This window comes from Wasmannia auropunctata, unplaced genomic scaffold, assembly GCF_000956235.1.
Source record: "Wasmannia auropunctata unplaced genomic scaffold, wasmannia.A_1.0 LD334196.1, whole genome shotgun sequence".
Taxonomy (NCBI): domain Eukaryota; kingdom Metazoa; phylum Arthropoda; class Insecta; order Hymenoptera; family Formicidae; genus Wasmannia; species Wasmannia auropunctata.
In genome coordinates this window covers 603,421-622,653 of record NW_012028694.1, presented here as the reverse complement: position 1 = coordinate 622,653, position 19,233 = coordinate 603,421, and the positions used below count along the sequence as shown (strand labels likewise).

At 38.0% G+C, this 19,233-nt stretch overlaps 3 protein-coding genes across 4 annotated transcripts; all 3 read right to left on the bottom strand.

The window, feature by feature from the left end:
- On the bottom strand, nucleotides 1-2,035 carry LOC105459366. Its single transcript, XM_011705320.1, has 3 exons — nucleotides 1,345-2,035; nucleotides 1,085-1,187; nucleotides 1-920 (listed from the first exon to the last, which is right to left on the bottom strand). The coding sequence occupies exons 1-3, from the start codon at nucleotides 1,669-1,671 to the stop codon at nucleotides 553-555; spliced, it is 798 nt and encodes a 265-aa protein (XP_011703622.1). The 5' UTR covers nucleotides 1,672-2,035; the 3' UTR covers nucleotides 1-552.
- A 6,044-nt stretch (nucleotides 2,036-8,079) lies between these two features.
- Nucleotides 8,080-9,458, bottom strand: LOC105459365 (nucleolin). Its single transcript, XM_011705319.1, has 3 exons — nucleotides 9,005-9,458; nucleotides 8,798-8,926; nucleotides 8,080-8,348 (listed from the first exon to the last, which is right to left on the bottom strand). The coding sequence occupies exons 1-3, from the start codon at nucleotides 9,456-9,458 to the stop codon at nucleotides 8,080-8,082; spliced, it is 852 nt and encodes a 283-aa protein (XP_011703621.1).
- Nucleotides 9,459-13,605: 4,147 nt separating this feature from the next.
- On the bottom strand, nucleotides 13,606-17,052 carry LOC105459364. Of its 2 annotated transcripts, none has more exons than XM_011705318.1 (3): nucleotides 16,818-17,052; nucleotides 15,925-16,438; nucleotides 13,606-15,244 (listed from the first exon to the last, which is right to left on the bottom strand). In XM_011705318.1, the coding sequence occupies exons 2-3, from the start codon at nucleotides 16,424-16,426 to the stop codon at nucleotides 14,892-14,894; spliced, it is 855 nt and encodes a 284-aa protein (XP_011703620.1). In that variant the 5' UTR covers nucleotides 16,427-16,438; nucleotides 16,818-17,052; the 3' UTR covers nucleotides 13,606-14,891. The 2 variants fall into 2 exon arrangements, with proteins under 2 accessions (XP_011703620.1, XP_011703619.1); XM_011705317.1 differs by having other exon boundaries at nucleotides 15,925-16,435.
- Between the last annotated feature and the right edge of the window lie 2,181 nt (nucleotides 17,053-19,233).

Sequence of the window (19,233 nt, the reverse complement as noted above, 5' to 3'; positions counted from 1 at the left end):
AATTTTTTAAGTACTATTAATGAATTACATATTACAAAGCGTACAGATTCGTAAGCATATAGCTAAATATGCATATTGGACATATGTTGCATATTGGACATCGTATTGGACTAGATGTAACTGTGAATTAACTGCAATGAGGAAGTTCTATTACATAGATTGTGATCGCGCTAAAACTCGCGCTAAAGTCGCGATGGCGAAGTCGTAATACATACATATACGTAATATCGTATTCCGTAATTAGCGAGTTACGTCTTCACCAATCATACGTGTGTGACTAGCCTTTCAGTTTGATTATATTTATCGATCTATCTGCATACGCGTACGCGAGCGAGTGTTTTAATGTACATCACGAAAGGGCCAGAGAGATACCCTATTCACTATTAAATAATATTTAATAATAAAATAAATAAGAATAAATATCTCCATGATCGCATGAATAAAGATCAACGTGAGACTTAAGTCATCCGATTTCTGCCAACATTTCGTTCTTCCCATCGCCCGTTGTTCAATGAAAAAATGGAAAAGAAAAAAATATATCAATGATCGTCATTAGTGATGATATCCAGAGTATGCTTGGCTGTGCGCGTGAGGATCTTCCCATCCTCCGGAAGAAACACCGTTGGCCCATCCACCAGATACCACGGGACTGGACCATCCACCGCTGACGGGTCCTGACCATCCACCGCTCCAGCCATTATTGTACGGAGTGACGTCGTGATGGTAGGTTTTGCCTGACCAGAAACTCCTCAAAGCTATGAAAGCGGAGATGATGAGGGAAACGACGGACACTTCGATCGCCTTCTTCGCTAAGAATCCGGTAACGAAGTATGTGAGAGCTCCCAAAATACCAAGCTTCACTTTCGCGGCAATCAGGAGGGGCAGAATTCCTTTCAGAATTCCCTTTTTCTTGCCTCGAGCTAGAATGTTAGAAGAGATTTATTAAATTAAGATCAATCAAATTAAGTTATTCGTTCAAATAATTGTAAGACACGTAACGTTAATTTAATTTTATTGTAATACGTAAATTGATATAATAAAGAATTAAAATGATTTGCAATATATTTATCAATTCTAACGCTACCTTCAACAATCTCGTCGACGGCCTGACGAATTTCTGGCGGAGCAGACTCACTGATAGCACGAGCCGATTCACGGATCTTCTCGAAAGCAGATGCGAGATTAATCTGAAAAAAAATGGATGGCTTGAATTTAGTCACGCCGCGTCTCTGAATATAAGATAGCAAAAGATAGAAAAACTTTATTAAAATTATCAAAATGTTATTAAACTGTTACACTCTGTGTATATATAATAATCTCAAATTTCAATAATTTTTAATGTACCCTAAGACTGCGACCGGTCAAAAATTGTCCAGCTTCTTCGCTAATAAAGTTCTCAAGGGAGTTCTGTCTTTCCGCGATGTCGCTAGCACCTTCCATCTCTTGATCGTAAGCAAGTTCTTTGCCAGACCTGGCGTCAGCATTACTCTTTACAAGGCTGACTCCTTTTACAAGCTCTAGTTTATCCTTGGCGAAAAATTCCTTGGCGGTCCTGTATAGTGACTTCTGCACGCAGGATATGCTGTCTTGCTTCAGACATTCGTCGATGCTTTGTCCAGCGGTGAAAACGACGACGGTCATCAAAATCAAGATTTTCTTTGGCAGCTTCATGACTCCTTGTGAGTTTCACAAGATCGTGTGATAAAAACTTGATTGCAGTACGACGCGTTTGTACAAGATAAAGGAAGTTCGTAGATACCGGTGGATCTACGAACTCAGATTTCACCGAAACTCCGTGTGAAGTCAAATTTCGTGTGGTCCATGGGACAATCCGTTTAGCTTATATTTAGCGGCCCCTCCTTTACGGTCTCCATCATAGACTGCCCCACCGGCTCCTTTTTTTCTTCCTATTTGGTATGCATGAATGCGTGAACGTCCTATGTGTGGTACATCTGTTTAACTGTATGTGTTCACCCAATAGACGATAAGTGTACCTATGACCGAGGTTCGACCACGCCGTCTATCAAGATGCGACCTGCGACCTACCTACGACAAAACAAATAGAGGCCGGGCGTATAGGTGCTATGAGGGACGTCTCCAAAGCTAGTAAAATCGCTTTCTTCCAACAACGTCTTCTTAAGCATACTAAGCTTAAGCTGGACTAACTTTACATTGCGATACGGAATATGCAATTTTTAGTTGAATGCATTTGATGTAGAATATTGAGATTTTCGACTAAATGTGAATGTAATATATAATAAATTTAAGAAAACAAGTTATACAATATGCAATATCACATTATTAGCAAAATTACTCCAACGGTATGATTGAATAAAAAATTGGATTAGATATAAAATATTTCTACCTTCATACACAAAGCATACACACACATAGTAACTTTATTTATCACTTTATTTTTTATCTTTACTTTTACTGAATTTTGTAAATGATATGAGTTTAAAAAAAACAGCATTTGCATCATATAAAAAAGAAATAATATTTGAATATAAAAAAATTATAAATAACTTTATATTTGTTTTTTTACACTTAAATAACATACTTTAACTACTTAGATTTCATAATTTTATGAAACAGTACATATAAATATGTGTGTGTGTATGTGTATGATAATTAATTTAATATATAAATATTTTAACACACTGTATAAGAAATGACAAATTATTAGTTTTTAAAATAGAAATTTCTACAAATAAAATTGTGCTCGCTTTAGAGATATATGTGTGTTTCTAGTTTGTCCTAATTATTTTACATTTACATATTCAAAATTGGAGAACGGGTGAAACCTGAATTTCAAGAATGTGTTAAATCTCATGTAAATAAATTCTCGAGAAAGCTCTTTCAACGATCTTTTAAATTTCGGCATTAATCGACTTTGGTAAATGTCGGATATATCGTAATTTATTAACATTGTGTCGATATTCATTATTATCTTCAATGGGAGACAATAAAAAACTTGATGAAATATTATGTCTCAGCGTACCTACTCATTTTAAATTGCGGATATTATTTCAATTGAGTAGAAAGGGTATATGTGTGTAATTATGAAAACCTAAAAGATCTAATTGCTGAGCTCGCGTGGCAGTAATTATTAAACGCAACCATTTAATAAGTTACATTCTATTGCATTATACTTCGCCCAATAAATAAAAAAAAAGCGATAGTAAAAAATGGGACAGTCGAACAAATAACGCAATCTTTATATCTGAATAGATCCTATAAGTACTCTTACTACTGAAAACCTCATTTGTGAAAAACACCAGTACGCCGGCTCGCGTAAGCGAATAGTAATATAACGAGCGATAACTTAAGTAGTTCAACTAGCCTCCTAGCGGTGACAATCAACGTTGCAGTTCAAGGAGAAAAGCCTTGAAATTACCGTACATGCTCTCTCTCTTCGTACACGAGTCCTTCGTGCGTGCGTCGTTCATTTAAGGAGCAGATATCGGGCACGATCAGCATGAATGAAAGAAAACTGGTATAGATCAGGTTCAAACATCCCGGATCCGACCTTCATTGCGGCACACACGGACACCACTTTCTATTCCGACCCTGCAACTCTCACGGGCCAACGGATAACGCCTCTTGTGATTTTCATTTCGTTTCTTCCTGCGGGGAGTGTAAAGCGGTACAATGCGAGAATCAAGAAAACCTTTGCAGTCAGCAGGCGTGTATGTGCGGCGTGGGTTTAAATTCCGAGAAAGTGAAACCGCCAGTGATCTAACAATAAGACTAATTGTAAGATTATCAATGCGGCGGGAACACTTATTAGTTCTGTGACTAGTCAGAATTTCCAATTTGCGGAAATGTAATCGGAAATGTATGTAAAATATAAAATATTTATCTACACTTTGGAAAAAAAATATATTAAAAACACAAGATATTAAACTTTTTTACTTATTGTTAGAAAGTATTATATTAGACGTTTTCTATAGAAAGTGTGTTCTCTCTCTCTTTACTTTTTTTTTAATTTGTTAAATATATGTAACTTAGAACTTTAAAATGGGAAACATATCTTTCCATATATTTCTCATATTTTTATAGTATACAACTTAATATTATGAAAAATATAAATTTCATTAATAAATTTGTCAGATTTTCTAACATTTACTTTTTTATCATTTTACGTATTACAATCATTACTTTCCTTTATTAGTTACATATTAAATAAAACAAAGTTATGACGTAGAACAGAGGAAGTGAAAAAATTGTATGCATTGTACATTCTGTGTCCATTTTCTGCTATTATTAAAGATCACACGCGTCTCTGTGCTAATTTATGCGCATGATAATTACGGAGTAAGGAAGGAGCACTCTTGTCTTGAACTCGGTCAACGAATACTCTCGTCATAAGAAGGGATTCAATGAAAAGCAAGTTCAACAACAACAGAGTTCCCATCCCCGATCTTACGTCAATGCTCATTCATCCTTTCTCGGTCATTGGGTAGCACTCAGAATCCTTTCGTCGATCCTTCACTCCCAACAGAAGAGCAAGCCTTAAAAAGTAAAACCAAAGTTTCTCCTCTGTACGTAAAACGACAGCAATGATCGTTAAACCACAGGCACGCCCATCCCAGTAAAATCACTATGCTTTGCGCGACGAGGAATACAACGTTGTAGATCCGACGTATGATTCCATTCAGTGAAATGTGGATTAAAAACGGATATTTCGATTAAACAGATTACGCCAACTCTCGCTCTTGTCACATGGATTATTATTAAAGTGATTACTATTAAAACGACATATTTATACTCAATTAATTTCTTATCAAAGTATTAAAAAATTTCAACGTAAGATATTAAAGACATATTGTACATATAAAAAATTGATATAATTTATTTAAATCAATAATTATATTTTAGCAAAAAAAGTCGAGAAAATTTATATTTAAATCGGCATTTTTAATTTTCTCTTTATCTCAATTTCATTTTCACAACGATAAATATACTTGTCCTATATATGTTAAAGTAATTAATGTTAATTAAAATAGTTTTTAAGTTATAGTAAGAATTAAGTATTACAAATATTTATTAATTCTTTAATTTTCAAAATTTTTTTCGTTAAGTCCCATTTGAAAGATTTTCTCTCTTCTAAATTTTTTATTTACTTTTTCACAAAAAATCACTCTCTTTTTGACTGCACTACCAGTTTGGTACATGTAAATGTATACATATTGAGGTCACCGACTTTCGGAGGTCATGGTATCTTTCCAGACCAATATGCCAATGAGTCGAGATGTTCCCACGATATCTAGAATTCCGTGTGCAAAGACAGAACTACTCAAAAAGCGTATCGATTTAGGACAACAACGTCCATAAAAGCGTATCCAGCAACCGTGTTGCGTTTCCTGTCCTAAATCGAAAAGAGCCGGTGGTCTTCGATATTCTAGCCTTCGAACTTGTCAGTAACTGGTTTAATGTCTGTCAATCGATTGTGCTAGGAATTTCTGATGCAATGTTCAATTAATTCTACAATGCCCGTTGGCCATCGACATGCGTACGACCTGAAAAATCGACCGGTAGCCAACCAGATCAAATTTGAATTTTAAATTTCCTTACGAAGTTTGTAATGAGTGTGGAATGTAACGGGGCACTCTTCCGCGCCCAACTGGTTCTTCTCGTCTATGGACCATAACGCGGTTGCTGTGCCAGAAAACGCGGTATATTAATTCTTTCCACATTGAGCATTACAAGCAATAGATTATAAATCAGCTACATATTAGATATTAGTATAGGTTTTTATATTAATAATGGACATTAATAATGATAAGAAATCGTCTTATGTTATATTTCTAGTTGTAATTAATAAGAGAGGGCAGGACAGGTTGAGTATCGAGCAACATAAAAGGTAATTCAAGTGACAATAGATACGTCGCCCATTCACTCCTTTGTAGTTGTAAAAGTTATCGGGAAGGATCAACGGGAAGAAAATGAATCTTGCGTTTCCATTAATCACCGCGTTGACAGTAATTGCAATTCATTACTGCTTTCATTCTTATTAAATATAAATTAAATGAACCCGATTCGATCATTCGTGCGTACGTACATAATGCACTACTATCTTCATATTCTTTCTATAGTCATAAGGAAAGTAGCGCGATGTATACGGATATAAAATTAAGCATAAAAATTAGATGGTAAATTTTGTGAAGCATTTGATTTGCGCATACGCAGCGAATTATGAATTAATTGAATCCGGCATTCCACATATAAGATGGTGGAGTTGTAGCAATTGCAGACTGCAACATGTTGAGAAGAAGCGATCGGCTTCGTTCGAAACCGCATCGCCGTCTGAGCTGCTTTCAACGCGAGTCTCCACGTTTTATGATATTCGAAACGTAAAAAAGGAAACGATCGGTATGTATGCCAGTGGGTCTTAGCCGCGGAGCTCTTCCTTCCCCTACCGCGTGGAGAAAGAAGGAGCCGAGGACTGCAGTGGGAGGGATCCAACACAGAGAAGAAGCGGCATAGAGAGATGCGTAAAGAGAAAGAGGATCCGTTCCTCTTACACCGCTTGATCGAGCCTTTCTTCCGTCGCTTCCTCTCCTCTACCCCTTTCTCCCTCGCCCCCCGTTTTTCCTTCCAACGAGCTCTCCAATCCGCTTCAGGCTTGGATCCACGTGCACGCGTGTGGAAACGCCACGAATAAAAACGAGCACCGGCATTTGTGTCTACAGACGTGTTCTCGCAATTTATCTTTCAAGTCTGAAAGACTCAAATTGGCTTTCTCGAGATTCACACCGAATTCCTCGTACAAATTGCCGCAGAGTCCCGCTACATTCCAAACTTAAACGACTCTAAATTTCATGAAATACGATCTTGAATAAGCAAATGTATGAAACGCATCAGTTTCATTATTAATCAGATTCGTTGCACATCCGCGTCGTACGGTCGCGTTAGCTAAATAAGCTTAACTTTCGATGCGCTGTCTCCATTAGTCTACTTATTCTTAGGTGACATTCGCACGGACTATTATTAGTTTTGCATCGTGTGCGTACGCGTTGCGCGACGAACGTCGCGTTAGCTAAATAAACGCTCATCCAGTAAACGCAGGTGAATATGCGACACGGTAGGTCGCTGGCACACTTTCCTCATTGGCTCGATTCGTTACCTCGTTCCTGCGATTTTCCAATGTTCCGTGTGCAAGTAAACGGGAAACATCGGCGGGCTCGACCCAGCGAACCGTGTCGCTTCATTTCCAAGCCTGTTACACGAAATGTCTTATTAATTTCTAGTAATAAGCTATGTTACGCTGGCTTGGCCGAAAATTACATACTAAACGCTGCTTCTGTTTAAATTAACTTAAAGTGATTTATGTCTTGCTTAACGTGTTTAATTAAAAAGCAATGCAATTTCATTATAATGTCATTAATAAATATCGTCGAAGCTTGAAAACAGTCGCATTTCAATCGAGATGGTAATAAATGCGAACACAATATTTCGTATCTTCCAAACACGTATGCTTTATTAACATGTGTTGCACAATAATAAATACGTGGGTAAAAAAAAATAAATAAATAAATAAAAAAGTCAAACAACGTACTTTGGTTTCTTCGGTGCGTGTCTGTGATTTTTCACTGAGAGTCCTGTCAAAGTGGCGGATCAATAGAGATCAATTACCACGTTTCTCGTGAGCAAGCATTTGTTAAATATCACTTTCTACCGTAGCTGTCAATCAGTACCCCAGTCATTGTCGTTTCGTCGCTGTCACTGTCACTGATCTTGCGTCGCGTCACGTCTTCAGTCATTTTCCAGCGCCTATTAACCCTCCTACCGCGACTGACGTTTGCAGTTTTATAAACTATAAAGGAACGAAAGCCACGTTGTGGAAATGTGGGGTGCACGTTGTGTTAAATGAACGATGTGACGATGATGATAAGAGGACAATGATGATGTGACTGAAATGTAAATTACGTGAGCGCAATGTCAATGTGCCGTTGTCAACGTAGTCGTATCTAGTCGTATCTATCTGAGAAAAGCTCTAGTAGCGATAAGAGAGTTAAGAAGCTGGAGTACACCAATTCAATCTCGCGAGGTTGGTGCAATTAACAATCAAAAGTATCAAGACGGTCCCAAGTTGGCGTAAAGATGGGCGTATCCTCGGTAGGGCAATTGTGTGGCGTCAACATCTTCGAACGATCTCTTTTTGCGATGATGATGGCCAACTTCCTGCGCATAAACGACGTGGTGGCCGCCGTGATCATCGTGACCACCTGCTAGTTTCTTTACGGCTACGATCAGTGACAGCATCAAAGCCAGTGCCGAAACCATCAACGCCTTCATGGCTAAAAGACCCAATGCGCCGAAGCCCATAGCAGCCATCATCTTACCTAAATAAGTTAGAAAAAAGTGAATTTTTAGATTAAAGTGAGCAGAATTTCAATTATGTATAATACGGAATCGAATATGAAATAAGATTATGTCAAAAACATAATGACTAACAATACATGTGTAATACACGTGTAATAATAATTAAACGTAATGATATGTTTATGCATTCCTCGTTTATATAATTAAATAAATAGAAAATATAAATTGGAAACTACAGTATAAACTTTTAAATAGCGTATATATTTATCACAAATATGTAAAATCAAAAATAATTATTCAACATTCTCAAATATTTCAATAAAATTTACGGAATATTTGCGCACGGAGCGAGACATAGCACTTAATATACATACACGTCATTAGATAGAATGTAACGAATACTTTCACATAATTATCTGTTTCAATTAATCACCTCTTTATACAATAGTAATTATTCACGAACACTTACCCATCATAAGCATCATTATAATGAGCCCGCCGCCACCGCCCTTCTTCCCACCTTTGCCGCCGCCGAAACCGCCGCCGCCGCCGCCGCCGCCGCCGCCGAAACCGCCTAAACCTCCCTCGCCTTTCCTCGCTAAAAAAAAATTTAATTTTCAGAAATTCTCATAAATTTCTCCTAAAATGACATTCGCGTTGCTAACGAATTACAAACCTTCAGCTTCGGAGGGCAAGCTCTCCTTCAAGGCAGTTTCGAGATTCGGGGGGAGTAAGGACGGCAGCTTGACTCTCAATTCTCTACCTTCCAGGAACTGTAGGAAGGGTCCGAGACCTCCAAAGCCCTTTAAGACTCTAGCCTTTCGGGTAGAACCACTTCCAGGCACCTCGACAAGAGATACCCCGTCGAACAGTTCGATGTTCCGTTCCTTGCTGGTGGTCTCCAGTAGCTGTTGTACAATCTTCCGTACGATTCGCACTCCATGACAAGAGACCGACGCGTTCTTCGAGTCCTCCGACGTGCACGACGTTGAGAATCCGGTCCATGTGTCCTTGCTTTCGTTCGTCGCGGCGTCGATCGTGTCAACGATCAAGAACGTGCAGATCGCCAACGCCAGACAAATGTGCAGACGCCGGTGATCGTTTCCCGGTATGCTGTCTATCCAAAGCATCGTTCGTCGTGGAAACGAGCGTGTCACGAAACAAAACGATTTGGGCTCCGTCGAAATCGCGGCGGGCCTTGATGCCTGCGCTTTTTTACGTCGTCAAACCACCGCGCGTGGAAACTATAAGGGAACGTCGCGTGCGTACGGTGAAGCTGCGGAACCTACGGCGGAGGTCCGAGTGCTGCAACGTAAGTGCTTGCAATTCCCATTTATATAGATCTACGTGAGGGTCGGTGATTGTACCAAGAAAAAAGCAAGGAGAGCATCGGGCACGATGGCCGCCGTTCTCTGCTCTTGCTGTGCATTAGCCGGTAATTTTTCGTTCACTTAGATGCCGGTCTCCTCGACGATTCGTTTAATTCTTGTTTCCGACGCGTTTCAGAGCGTTACGGCGCGGTCGGCTTGCGAGAGCGAGGTTCCATCATCGGCGCGGATGACGCCTTCACGCACCTTCCGCGCTCCCTACTCCCTACCTCCGCCTATTTCCTTTACCTGCTCCGCCAGACGTAATCCACGTCTAGCGAGATCTAACTATTCTAGATCACGTACTACCGGCTCCCGGATCATTCGATACCGCGGCTCTCTTCTTCGTGCCATGGCTCCGGTTCTCCTTCCTTTCTCTCTTTCCCGCGCTTTAGTAGAGCGGAAGAGAACGTACCGATTTCGAATCGTGATCGCCGGTATCGATCGTAACGCGATCGTACGCATCTCCGATAAATAATAGATGCGAACATACCGTGTCTGAATCCATGCGAGAAACCGACATGAAATGTTGCGCCTCGCCGTCGCCGATGGCTATGAAGCGGATTATTGGCGATCTTATTCCGACACAGGTAGATCGTGTCAACGTACACGCAGGACGACGAGGAGGACGATTCCCCTTACGTATAGCGGGGAATGCGAGTAATGCGAATGTATGTGGGAAGGGGCCAGGGTGTGGAGGAAAACGAGAAAGAGGCAAAGACGTCGACGAACGAGGATGACGAACGCATGAAAGGAAAGGAGAGATGACTATCCAAATCTAGTTCATCTCCATGTGCCTTTCTCTTCTGTTCCACTTCCCCTCGCATGCCCAACGCCGCGATATATACGTAGCAGAGTCTGGTAGGTATAACTACAGCCGGTTCGAAATCATTCTTCCGTTCCACGACACGACTCGATCGCATACGGACGATCGTGATCGACTACATAAACCTTATCGGAGCACACGTGGCTTTAAAGACGGCACGATCTATTAAAATTAGATTAGCGTCCTCGAAAGCAATTGCGATCTATCGCGTGTACACACACGCGGAATTCACACTTACGTACCGAATATGATAGTTTTAATTAGTGCACGCTAAGCTGTGCTCTGTTTACTTTGAAACGCGGATATTTACAACTGTATCTGTTACATAGGTATTTGCATTTGTATTTTAGTTCATTCATAAGATAAAGGTTTACTACAAATTTATCTCACGCGGCGTAGTGTCGGCATTAAGTATATTTAACGAACCGTATCACAATTGTATTATCATAACATTATTGCGTTACGAGATTTTTGCATTTAAATGCCGCCTCTTCTCCCCTCCCCCCCCCCTCCTCTTTCTCTCTCTCTCCATTCTTTCTGTACTTCTATTTCGTCTGACACGATACATTATATCTAAATCTGCTAAATCCTGAGGAAATGTCCACTACAAGAATTTGGTAAGTCTTAAAAACCGGAGAGCTCTTTGAACTAATTCAAATTTCTAATTCAAATTAACATAACGATATATAAATCGTCTACAAAAAACTATTAACTCGTATTCAATGCTGTTGATTCAGTTAGATACAATTGCAAAAATTTAAAGTAATATTAACATTCTGTAAAATTTTATTGTTATGATAAATTAGCATTTAATATTATTTTTAAGATCAAAAAAATAAAAAGATTATTTCTCTAAAAGAAAACATATTGAATAAGCCGGTACCGTAATAATTACGCGATAACAGGTCTTTCGTAATGAAATTCAACCAATTTTCACCACTTTGCTCCGTTAGTATCTCCAATCTAGATAATTGCATCTCGAACATCTCGAACAAGAAAGAATCCAGGTTACCGGCAAAGATTGACCTACATATAAGAAATCAACAATTAATTCCAGATCCGTCCACTTACCATAATAATTTTCCGATATCAATAGTGCTGATTGCTTGCCTGGCAATAAATAGTAAACGATTCGGGCACCGCCTACTAAATACCAAGCGGTAACAGTTTGTAATAACAGTAATTGAGACAAATTCAAAAAACAAATTTATTAACGAACCAACATCGGTATGTCAACGATATCCGTATACGATCGAGGTTTTGAACACACCAGACTTCAATTTCTTTCTCCGTCACGCGTGCGAACGGTTTCCGAAAATGAAAAAGAGAAAGAAAAAAGGATAAAGAAATTGGGTCAAGTCCGCGATGCCCCCGTACGTCGGAAATCGAAAGTCGATTTCCTGAATGGTACGAGATAAACGGTACTCTCTTTCTGCCACGCCATATCTGCTTTATCTCGTGGATATCCTTCGGATCCTTCAAAACCGATCAGGATGGAGAAAGCGGACATTCTTAAATGGAGGTCAACTTATTTGAATGAGAAATGTCCGGTGTATCACGTGGTCCAGACAGTTTTCCCTTCGATCCGATAGACGTACCCAATTCCTCTTCAAACATACAAATTTTTTATTCTCGCTTGGATAAATGTTATATATGCGTCCTATAGATATACATATACGCAAAATCAAAAATAAATAATATGAAAAGTACATCAAAATTAAATAATTGTATTATTATGCCGCATATATTTCAAATTGCAAATAAAAAGTTTCGCGGTATTTTTATATGTACAATAACATGTTACAAGAATTTACAGTGATTCGTCTACTAAATATATACGTCAGAAGTTAACAAGATAATTACACGCCTAGACATCAAAATCTCTGGCGATTAAAACGTTGTATTTAACATTTAATTTAATATGTTGGTGATTTAATTGCTGCGAAAAATTCATGTAAAATTTTTACTTATGTAGTAATATAATAATAGTATTAAATCTTGTGTTAAACTATATAGAATGGAATTCAAATATTAGATATAAATTCTTTGAGAAACATAAAATTATTAATATTTTATTAGCGAAATTTTTATCGCAGCTTTAACACTTTCAAAACATGTTAATTAATATAACGTTACATGTTTTACAATTATTAAGTCTCTAATTTTTTTACCGCACGAATTCGCAACTTTGTTTTGTTAAGTAGCCGAACTAACGAAATGAATCGCCTGGACATGAAATCGCGGTAACTTTTATTCTCGTGTCTATGCTATGTTTTGCTCTATCCGGTCTACAAGTTGTCTTAAATAGACCACGACTAACGATCGTGACTAAAATATTTGCTGCATACAGTTGTACCCGTATCGTTCGCAGGGATTTATGTTTAGCGTAGTCAAGCGTATCTATTTCGATTTACTAGAAAGTTATTTTTCTAATGACATCAGTCATATAAAAAAGGAGGCCAGATCTTAAATTTAAATATTATGTAAATCTCTCGACAATTATATTCAAAAATAAATAGCGTATTGAGAGATTACAATATAAGTAATCACTATCATTTGCTATTAATTTTCGTATATTTTACTAACAATCTAAAAACTTTTAATTAAGCAATTATGCCTAAATTTTATTGTGAGAAATAAAAAATAAAGGAGATTTGCAGGGTTAAATTTATACAATAGGCATATACATGAATCAGAAGGGTGCCCTCAAGAATTTTATTAAATATAACAATTAATTTAATATTAATGTCTTGTTTTGAACTAGAAACAAATCTTGATTTTATTTTTATTTTTAGTTATCGGAGCATATTATAATTTTTTTTAGCTTTATCATACATATGTATAAAAAGAAAAACGACATATACAAATTGTTATACTTAACGTATAAAAATAAAATTTGCTTATATTTATATAATTATAAATGACAAACAAAGTTGTATAAAAATAATATATAATTTATTTGTTTATAAAAATAATATAAAAATATTATTATACATTTGCAGTCTCATTATTCGGACAATTATAAATTAAACGTATATTAATTTAGTATATTAATATATTAATATAAATAAAATATACATGCACTTTGTGTAGTTCAGTCATTATTTTTCGTCATTGTGACACAGTTATTGTTCTTCTGTTAAAGAAGAATCTATATATCTTGTCCGTCTGTTGTGTCAAGTAAATCACTACAAGACTCTCTGTTGAAGATAACACATTTCAATTTAAAATTTTTAGAGTAATAATCATTAAATTAATTACACAGTATATGTGTAATTATTTTACTATTTACTAATTATTTACAAAAATAGAGACAATTTAGTAATATATTTCTCTCTTCACGATCACTAAAATTACATAGAAATCTCCGAAAAGCTGATGAAAAGAGAGCTTAGAAAGTTTTTAATATTATGTCATTCTATGATATAAAATCTTGATTTTAACCTTATTTCATAACATCTTGTGTTCTGATTTCGAATAACATTTAACGTTAAAAGTGATTAGCTGTAATAAATGTAAAATTCTTAATTTTAAAAATCTTATAAATATATAAATGAATAATAAATATAGAATGAAAATAATAAAAGGTAAACAACAGCATTCTCTCATGTTCATTTAACCGCGCACATTTAATGTCAAATGCAGATATATTATAATCTGCAGCATTGAATTTGATCCATTTAGAATGAAGATTGTATTCAACATGAAATGACAGTTATATCTAGTGTCAAATATATGGTAAGAATACAAACTGAAAGTAGAATAATCACGTTTAACGTTTAATGCGAACATACAAGCTAAGCTCTCGAGATATCACAGATCTAAATACTGTAATGTGAGAAGCGAGAAGAATATAACGCTCATGCGTAATTTGATGTTCTAATGACGAGAGTCTCGCAGTATCCGCAATTATATTCACAAGTAGAGTCGCGAAAGTAGGTAAGATTCTTGTGACGCGTATCCTCCATACGTACGCATCCAAGAGTTTCCTGCCCACGTATCCGTAAATCGTGATGTGACATCCTGATGTCGCCGTTGTCATAAACACGTGCGTCGTTGTGTGTCATTGACGTATTCATGCGTCGTGCAGTCGTTCGGAAATTTAGGTATAATAGTATTAAAGAAAAAAGAGAGAAAGAAAAGGTGAAAGAAAGTTAAAGAGGATCACAATATTGACGATAAAAAAAATGAAAGAGAAAAAAGGACACAGTAAAATAGATAATTATGGATAGAAATAAATATTCTGTGGAATGTAAATCTAGCGGTGATTCAGAAGAATACGTTTGGTACGGATCCAAGAACGTCGCACTTCTCATCTCAAACGTCGATCTCGGCGATTTTTGGATCCTGCTTCCAATGGTAGGAGTCAATCACTTCACGTGCGCCGCATAAGCCAGCTCGTGAGCGTCTGGCTGTCCAGGAATCGGCGTTTGTTCGTGGAAACTTCTCGCCCACCCGCTGGAGTAACTATCGTGGCCGCCATGGTCGAACGAATGACTCGAGCCATGGTGAGGATGCGCTACCACCTCATAGGTCACGTGCTTTCCTTGCGAGAAGAGTTTCTTTAGACCTATGATACTGGCCAATAGAAGCGCGATCTTCGACAAAAGGAGAGCCTTGCCGACCAAGAGGGCAAGAGCCTTGAACGCAAGACCGCCGATGAGACCAATTTTCAAGACGGCTGCGGCGATTAACGGACCCATATTGTTCTTCTTTCCACGGCCTACAAAAGATGGAACGAATTACGCTATTGTCACTTTCGGTTAGTCAAGCAGAAAACGAAGAAACAACTTATTGCAGATACATAATTGTACTTTCCACGGAGAAAGCAGTAAAGTTCGGTGATGAGCAGATGAATGAGCAGATGAACGAGCTAAAGGTGAAAGCTATTTGTTTATGCAGTCGGTGACACAACTTTACTCATGTGAAAACAGCGAAAATTGAAATTAGTATAAAAGTAATATGTCATTTAAATATAAAATTATTTGATGATGATTTCGATAAATTTCGATAAATATGCTACTTATCAAAATTATTATATTTAATGCTGGCATACTTTTATAATAGGAAAAATTCTAATATGTATTATAACTCTATAATCTTTTCGAATAATTAAAACAAATAAAGCTCTGCAAAAAAGACAAATAGATAATAACATTTTACATGAGTTTAACAGAATTCTATCTCAAAGCTTATTTTAAGTTTATTTATATCAAATCTTTAAAATCTATAAAAATATGATGTCTAATTAAATTAAATTTAATATAGCAGATAAATTATTTAGAATGCGTTTACTGCAAGTTATTGAACCCGGTACTCAACACTCAATTAAATATATAATTGTGTTTGAAATATCTTTTAAAATTTTCTAAGAGAATATAGTTATAAAAACTATATAATTACCATCTTGAACGGGTCTATCGGCGCGTTCAATAGACAAGCCCAAGTTTAATGAACCGGTCTCGTCTTCCGATGCAGATACAACGATATCGTCTTCTGGTAGAATTCTCCATTTAATACTTCTCGATTTGATGAAGGCGTAAACTTTATTCGCGACGAGATCAAGGACCTGAATCTCATCGTCTTTGCTTCTGCCGGCCTCGAACGTAATCACATCTTCTGACGTCTGACTTGTCTTTCTGATTTCAATGTCGTCCGTGAGTTCGATCGAAGCCTTCTTCAGCAACTTGTTCATGTATGTCACCAACTTCAACATCACGCAACTGCTGATGTCGTTTTGGGAGCATTTCGAGTTGAGTTTTCGAAGAAGTTCTTCCTCGTACTTAGCTCGATCTGTTAGCGTCACAGACTGCTGCTCGACGACGCTTATCTTTTCCTTCTTCTCCAGAGGATTGGCCAAACATACACCAAGGCCGAACAACATCAATATGAAAATCGCCTTCATGATGCTTTTCTGCTAAAACATTTCACGATGTGTAATAATCAATGATCTTTGAAAGACAATCATCGAAAAATGTTTAATTAACAATACAAAGAATTAATCAAAATTATAAACTTTTTATTTTTGTTTAAAATAAAATTTAAATTTAATAAATCTAAAACAAGTAGAAAATTTAAAAAAGATTAAAATAAATTTTTAAAAATAAGATTCCACACAGTTACATTACATACAAAACAAATCACAAATCACAACAAATCTCCGATAAATGTAATACTTAACGCACGGCAAGATGCTAATCACATGTAAGGTGACAACTGTCGACGCGTATGCCTTCGAGACGCGACGTATACATTTAATAATCCGCACAAGTAACGGAAATGATAAAATGCTCTACCTGTTGACTTCGAAGCCTTGAAAACTACAGAGGCGTAAAGAAGGGACAGACGAGATTTGCGCGAGAAATCAAAGCTGTGACCCTTCTCTCGATTCGCTGATCGATCAGCTGATCGATACTCGTATCACGAAGAATCCTTTTCAACGCGCTTCTCTTCCTATTTCCGATACGTAGATGAAGGAGTAGCACGAAACTTCTGAACTCGCGTCTCGCCCCGTCGAGTTTATATACGTAGATCTCCGCCTTAGTAGACATCGAGGTGTGCACAATGTCGTCGCAAGTTGACCCACCACTTCCCGCAGGAAGTATACAGAGGCCCCCTGCAAGGCGATGACGGGGCGGATGGCGGGTGGCGATGGCTATGGACGAATGGTAGTGGTGCCCACTTTTGCCTTTAATACGGCTTTGAGACTTGAGAGCGGCCGTAACGGCTTGGGCTTGCCACGATAGACTCAGATAGTCCTTGGTGGTGGGATGAATCGCTTCATGACTACCTTACAAGCGCGTAAGAGAAGATCAAGTCGATACCGAAGCTGAAGCTTGTCGTCCTTTGCTCGCAAACTAGTTTTCCCGCGGCGTGCATATACACGACACCCGGCGACGCGCAAAGGAGAGCGTCGTCGGCGTACTTTTTTCTTAGAGGGAAGAGAACGGCGTCGTCGTCCTCCTGCGTGAGCGCAAACTGGTTCCCAGCGATGCATGGTGCACCGTGTAAACCGGCGCCGTAAACTCGCGAACGAGTAGCGGCTCATCGCTCGCGCGTCCTTGTGTGTAGGTGAAGCGGCATATACGGCGCTCATGTACGGCGCGCGATTCATAAACAGCCGCATGGAAGCATGATGCGCGAGCCCCTGTAGTTCTGATGGACCATTACCCGACCTGCCCGCCCGCGAGAACCGTGTCACGGATGTAGAGCACGCACGCCATCCATCCCCGACTCGCGAATGCGTAAGCGTCTACCTTATATGAGCGTGCGACTCGCGCGGCACGTTAATCGCAGCTCTAGCCGTGTCTTTTCACGAACCTCCTCTATGCACTCATAGACTTTTAGGGTAGAGAGACGAGACTCGACCCATTGAGCGGTGTAAAGAAAGCCGAGATACTAGGAAAGCTGGGATAAACGAGCATGGTTCGAGGAAGTTACTGGAGCAGAGTAGTCCGGCGAGGAAGCGTCCGTGCACTTTAAATTATCTCATTTAATTTAATTAATTTTCCAAAAACCGTGAAGAGCTAATGACCGAGCCGTGATGACGGTTGCATATGTCAGATTAACATACTTCGGCGACGTGGCGGTATGCAGATGCACCGGATATACGTTTGTTCCAGAATGACAAGGATTCAGGGTATTGAAGAGAAACTCCAAGACATATCGGTACATTCGCAACGCTCATGCGTGTACATGCCTATAGACAACGTTATATCTAATCACACGCGCGCGCGCACACACATACACACGTATGGTCTGACGAACAATCGGGCAACTCTCGATTAATTTTATTGCTTCCGTTGTTCCCGATATTAGATTCTTATTGAGGAGTAAGTACTATCGAATGTGTTGACTTGCCATTCATTAACTCACTCGTAAATCTGCCTACGTCATTTCGGTTGCAAAACGAAATCAAAGTGTAAACGCGTAGAAAGCAGCGATGCGTTACAACAATTCCGAGGAAAGTAAAGAGAGGCAAGGAGAGACGAGTGAGCGAAGGTATCGTCAACTGCACATTTATCCTATTGCATGTCACACGTGACGGATATACGAGCTGAATGCTATTTAGGAATCATTCAGTAATATTTTCCAATAAGCAAAGATCATTAATATTTTATTAGACTTGTAATACCTATTACACAGCTAATCTACAATAGACAAGATATATAGAGTTAAGAAATTGTTCTAGAAAGTAACTACATATATAATCTACAAACTAAACTAAGCATTGCGATGCACGTTTCACGCGACTGCCAAGAGCTTATTAAATCAAATTTCATTATCTTGACGATTAATCAAGTCGTACATGATATGGTTTAATTATTCTCCCCCCTCCTCACACACACACACACACACACATACCCATAAAAAAACAAACTGTTACATGGAAAGAAGATTTCTCACTAGACTTGTCTGGCAAAATACATTTTTCACGAGATGAGTGTGAAGATATATAATCCATGAAGAACGATATTAACACCGATGTCCACTTCGTAATGAAAAAAGTTCACATAATCTATCTAATTAATTATAAAGAAATTCGTAGACTTCCGTTTGTCTAAAATATTTTATTGCAATAAATGATCGCCGTAATTATATGACAAATAAAGTAAACAGTCCATACATATATATGTTCTACTATCAGATTTGTGTCAATATAAAAATGATCATATAAAACATTGTGTGTGCATATATATATATATATATATA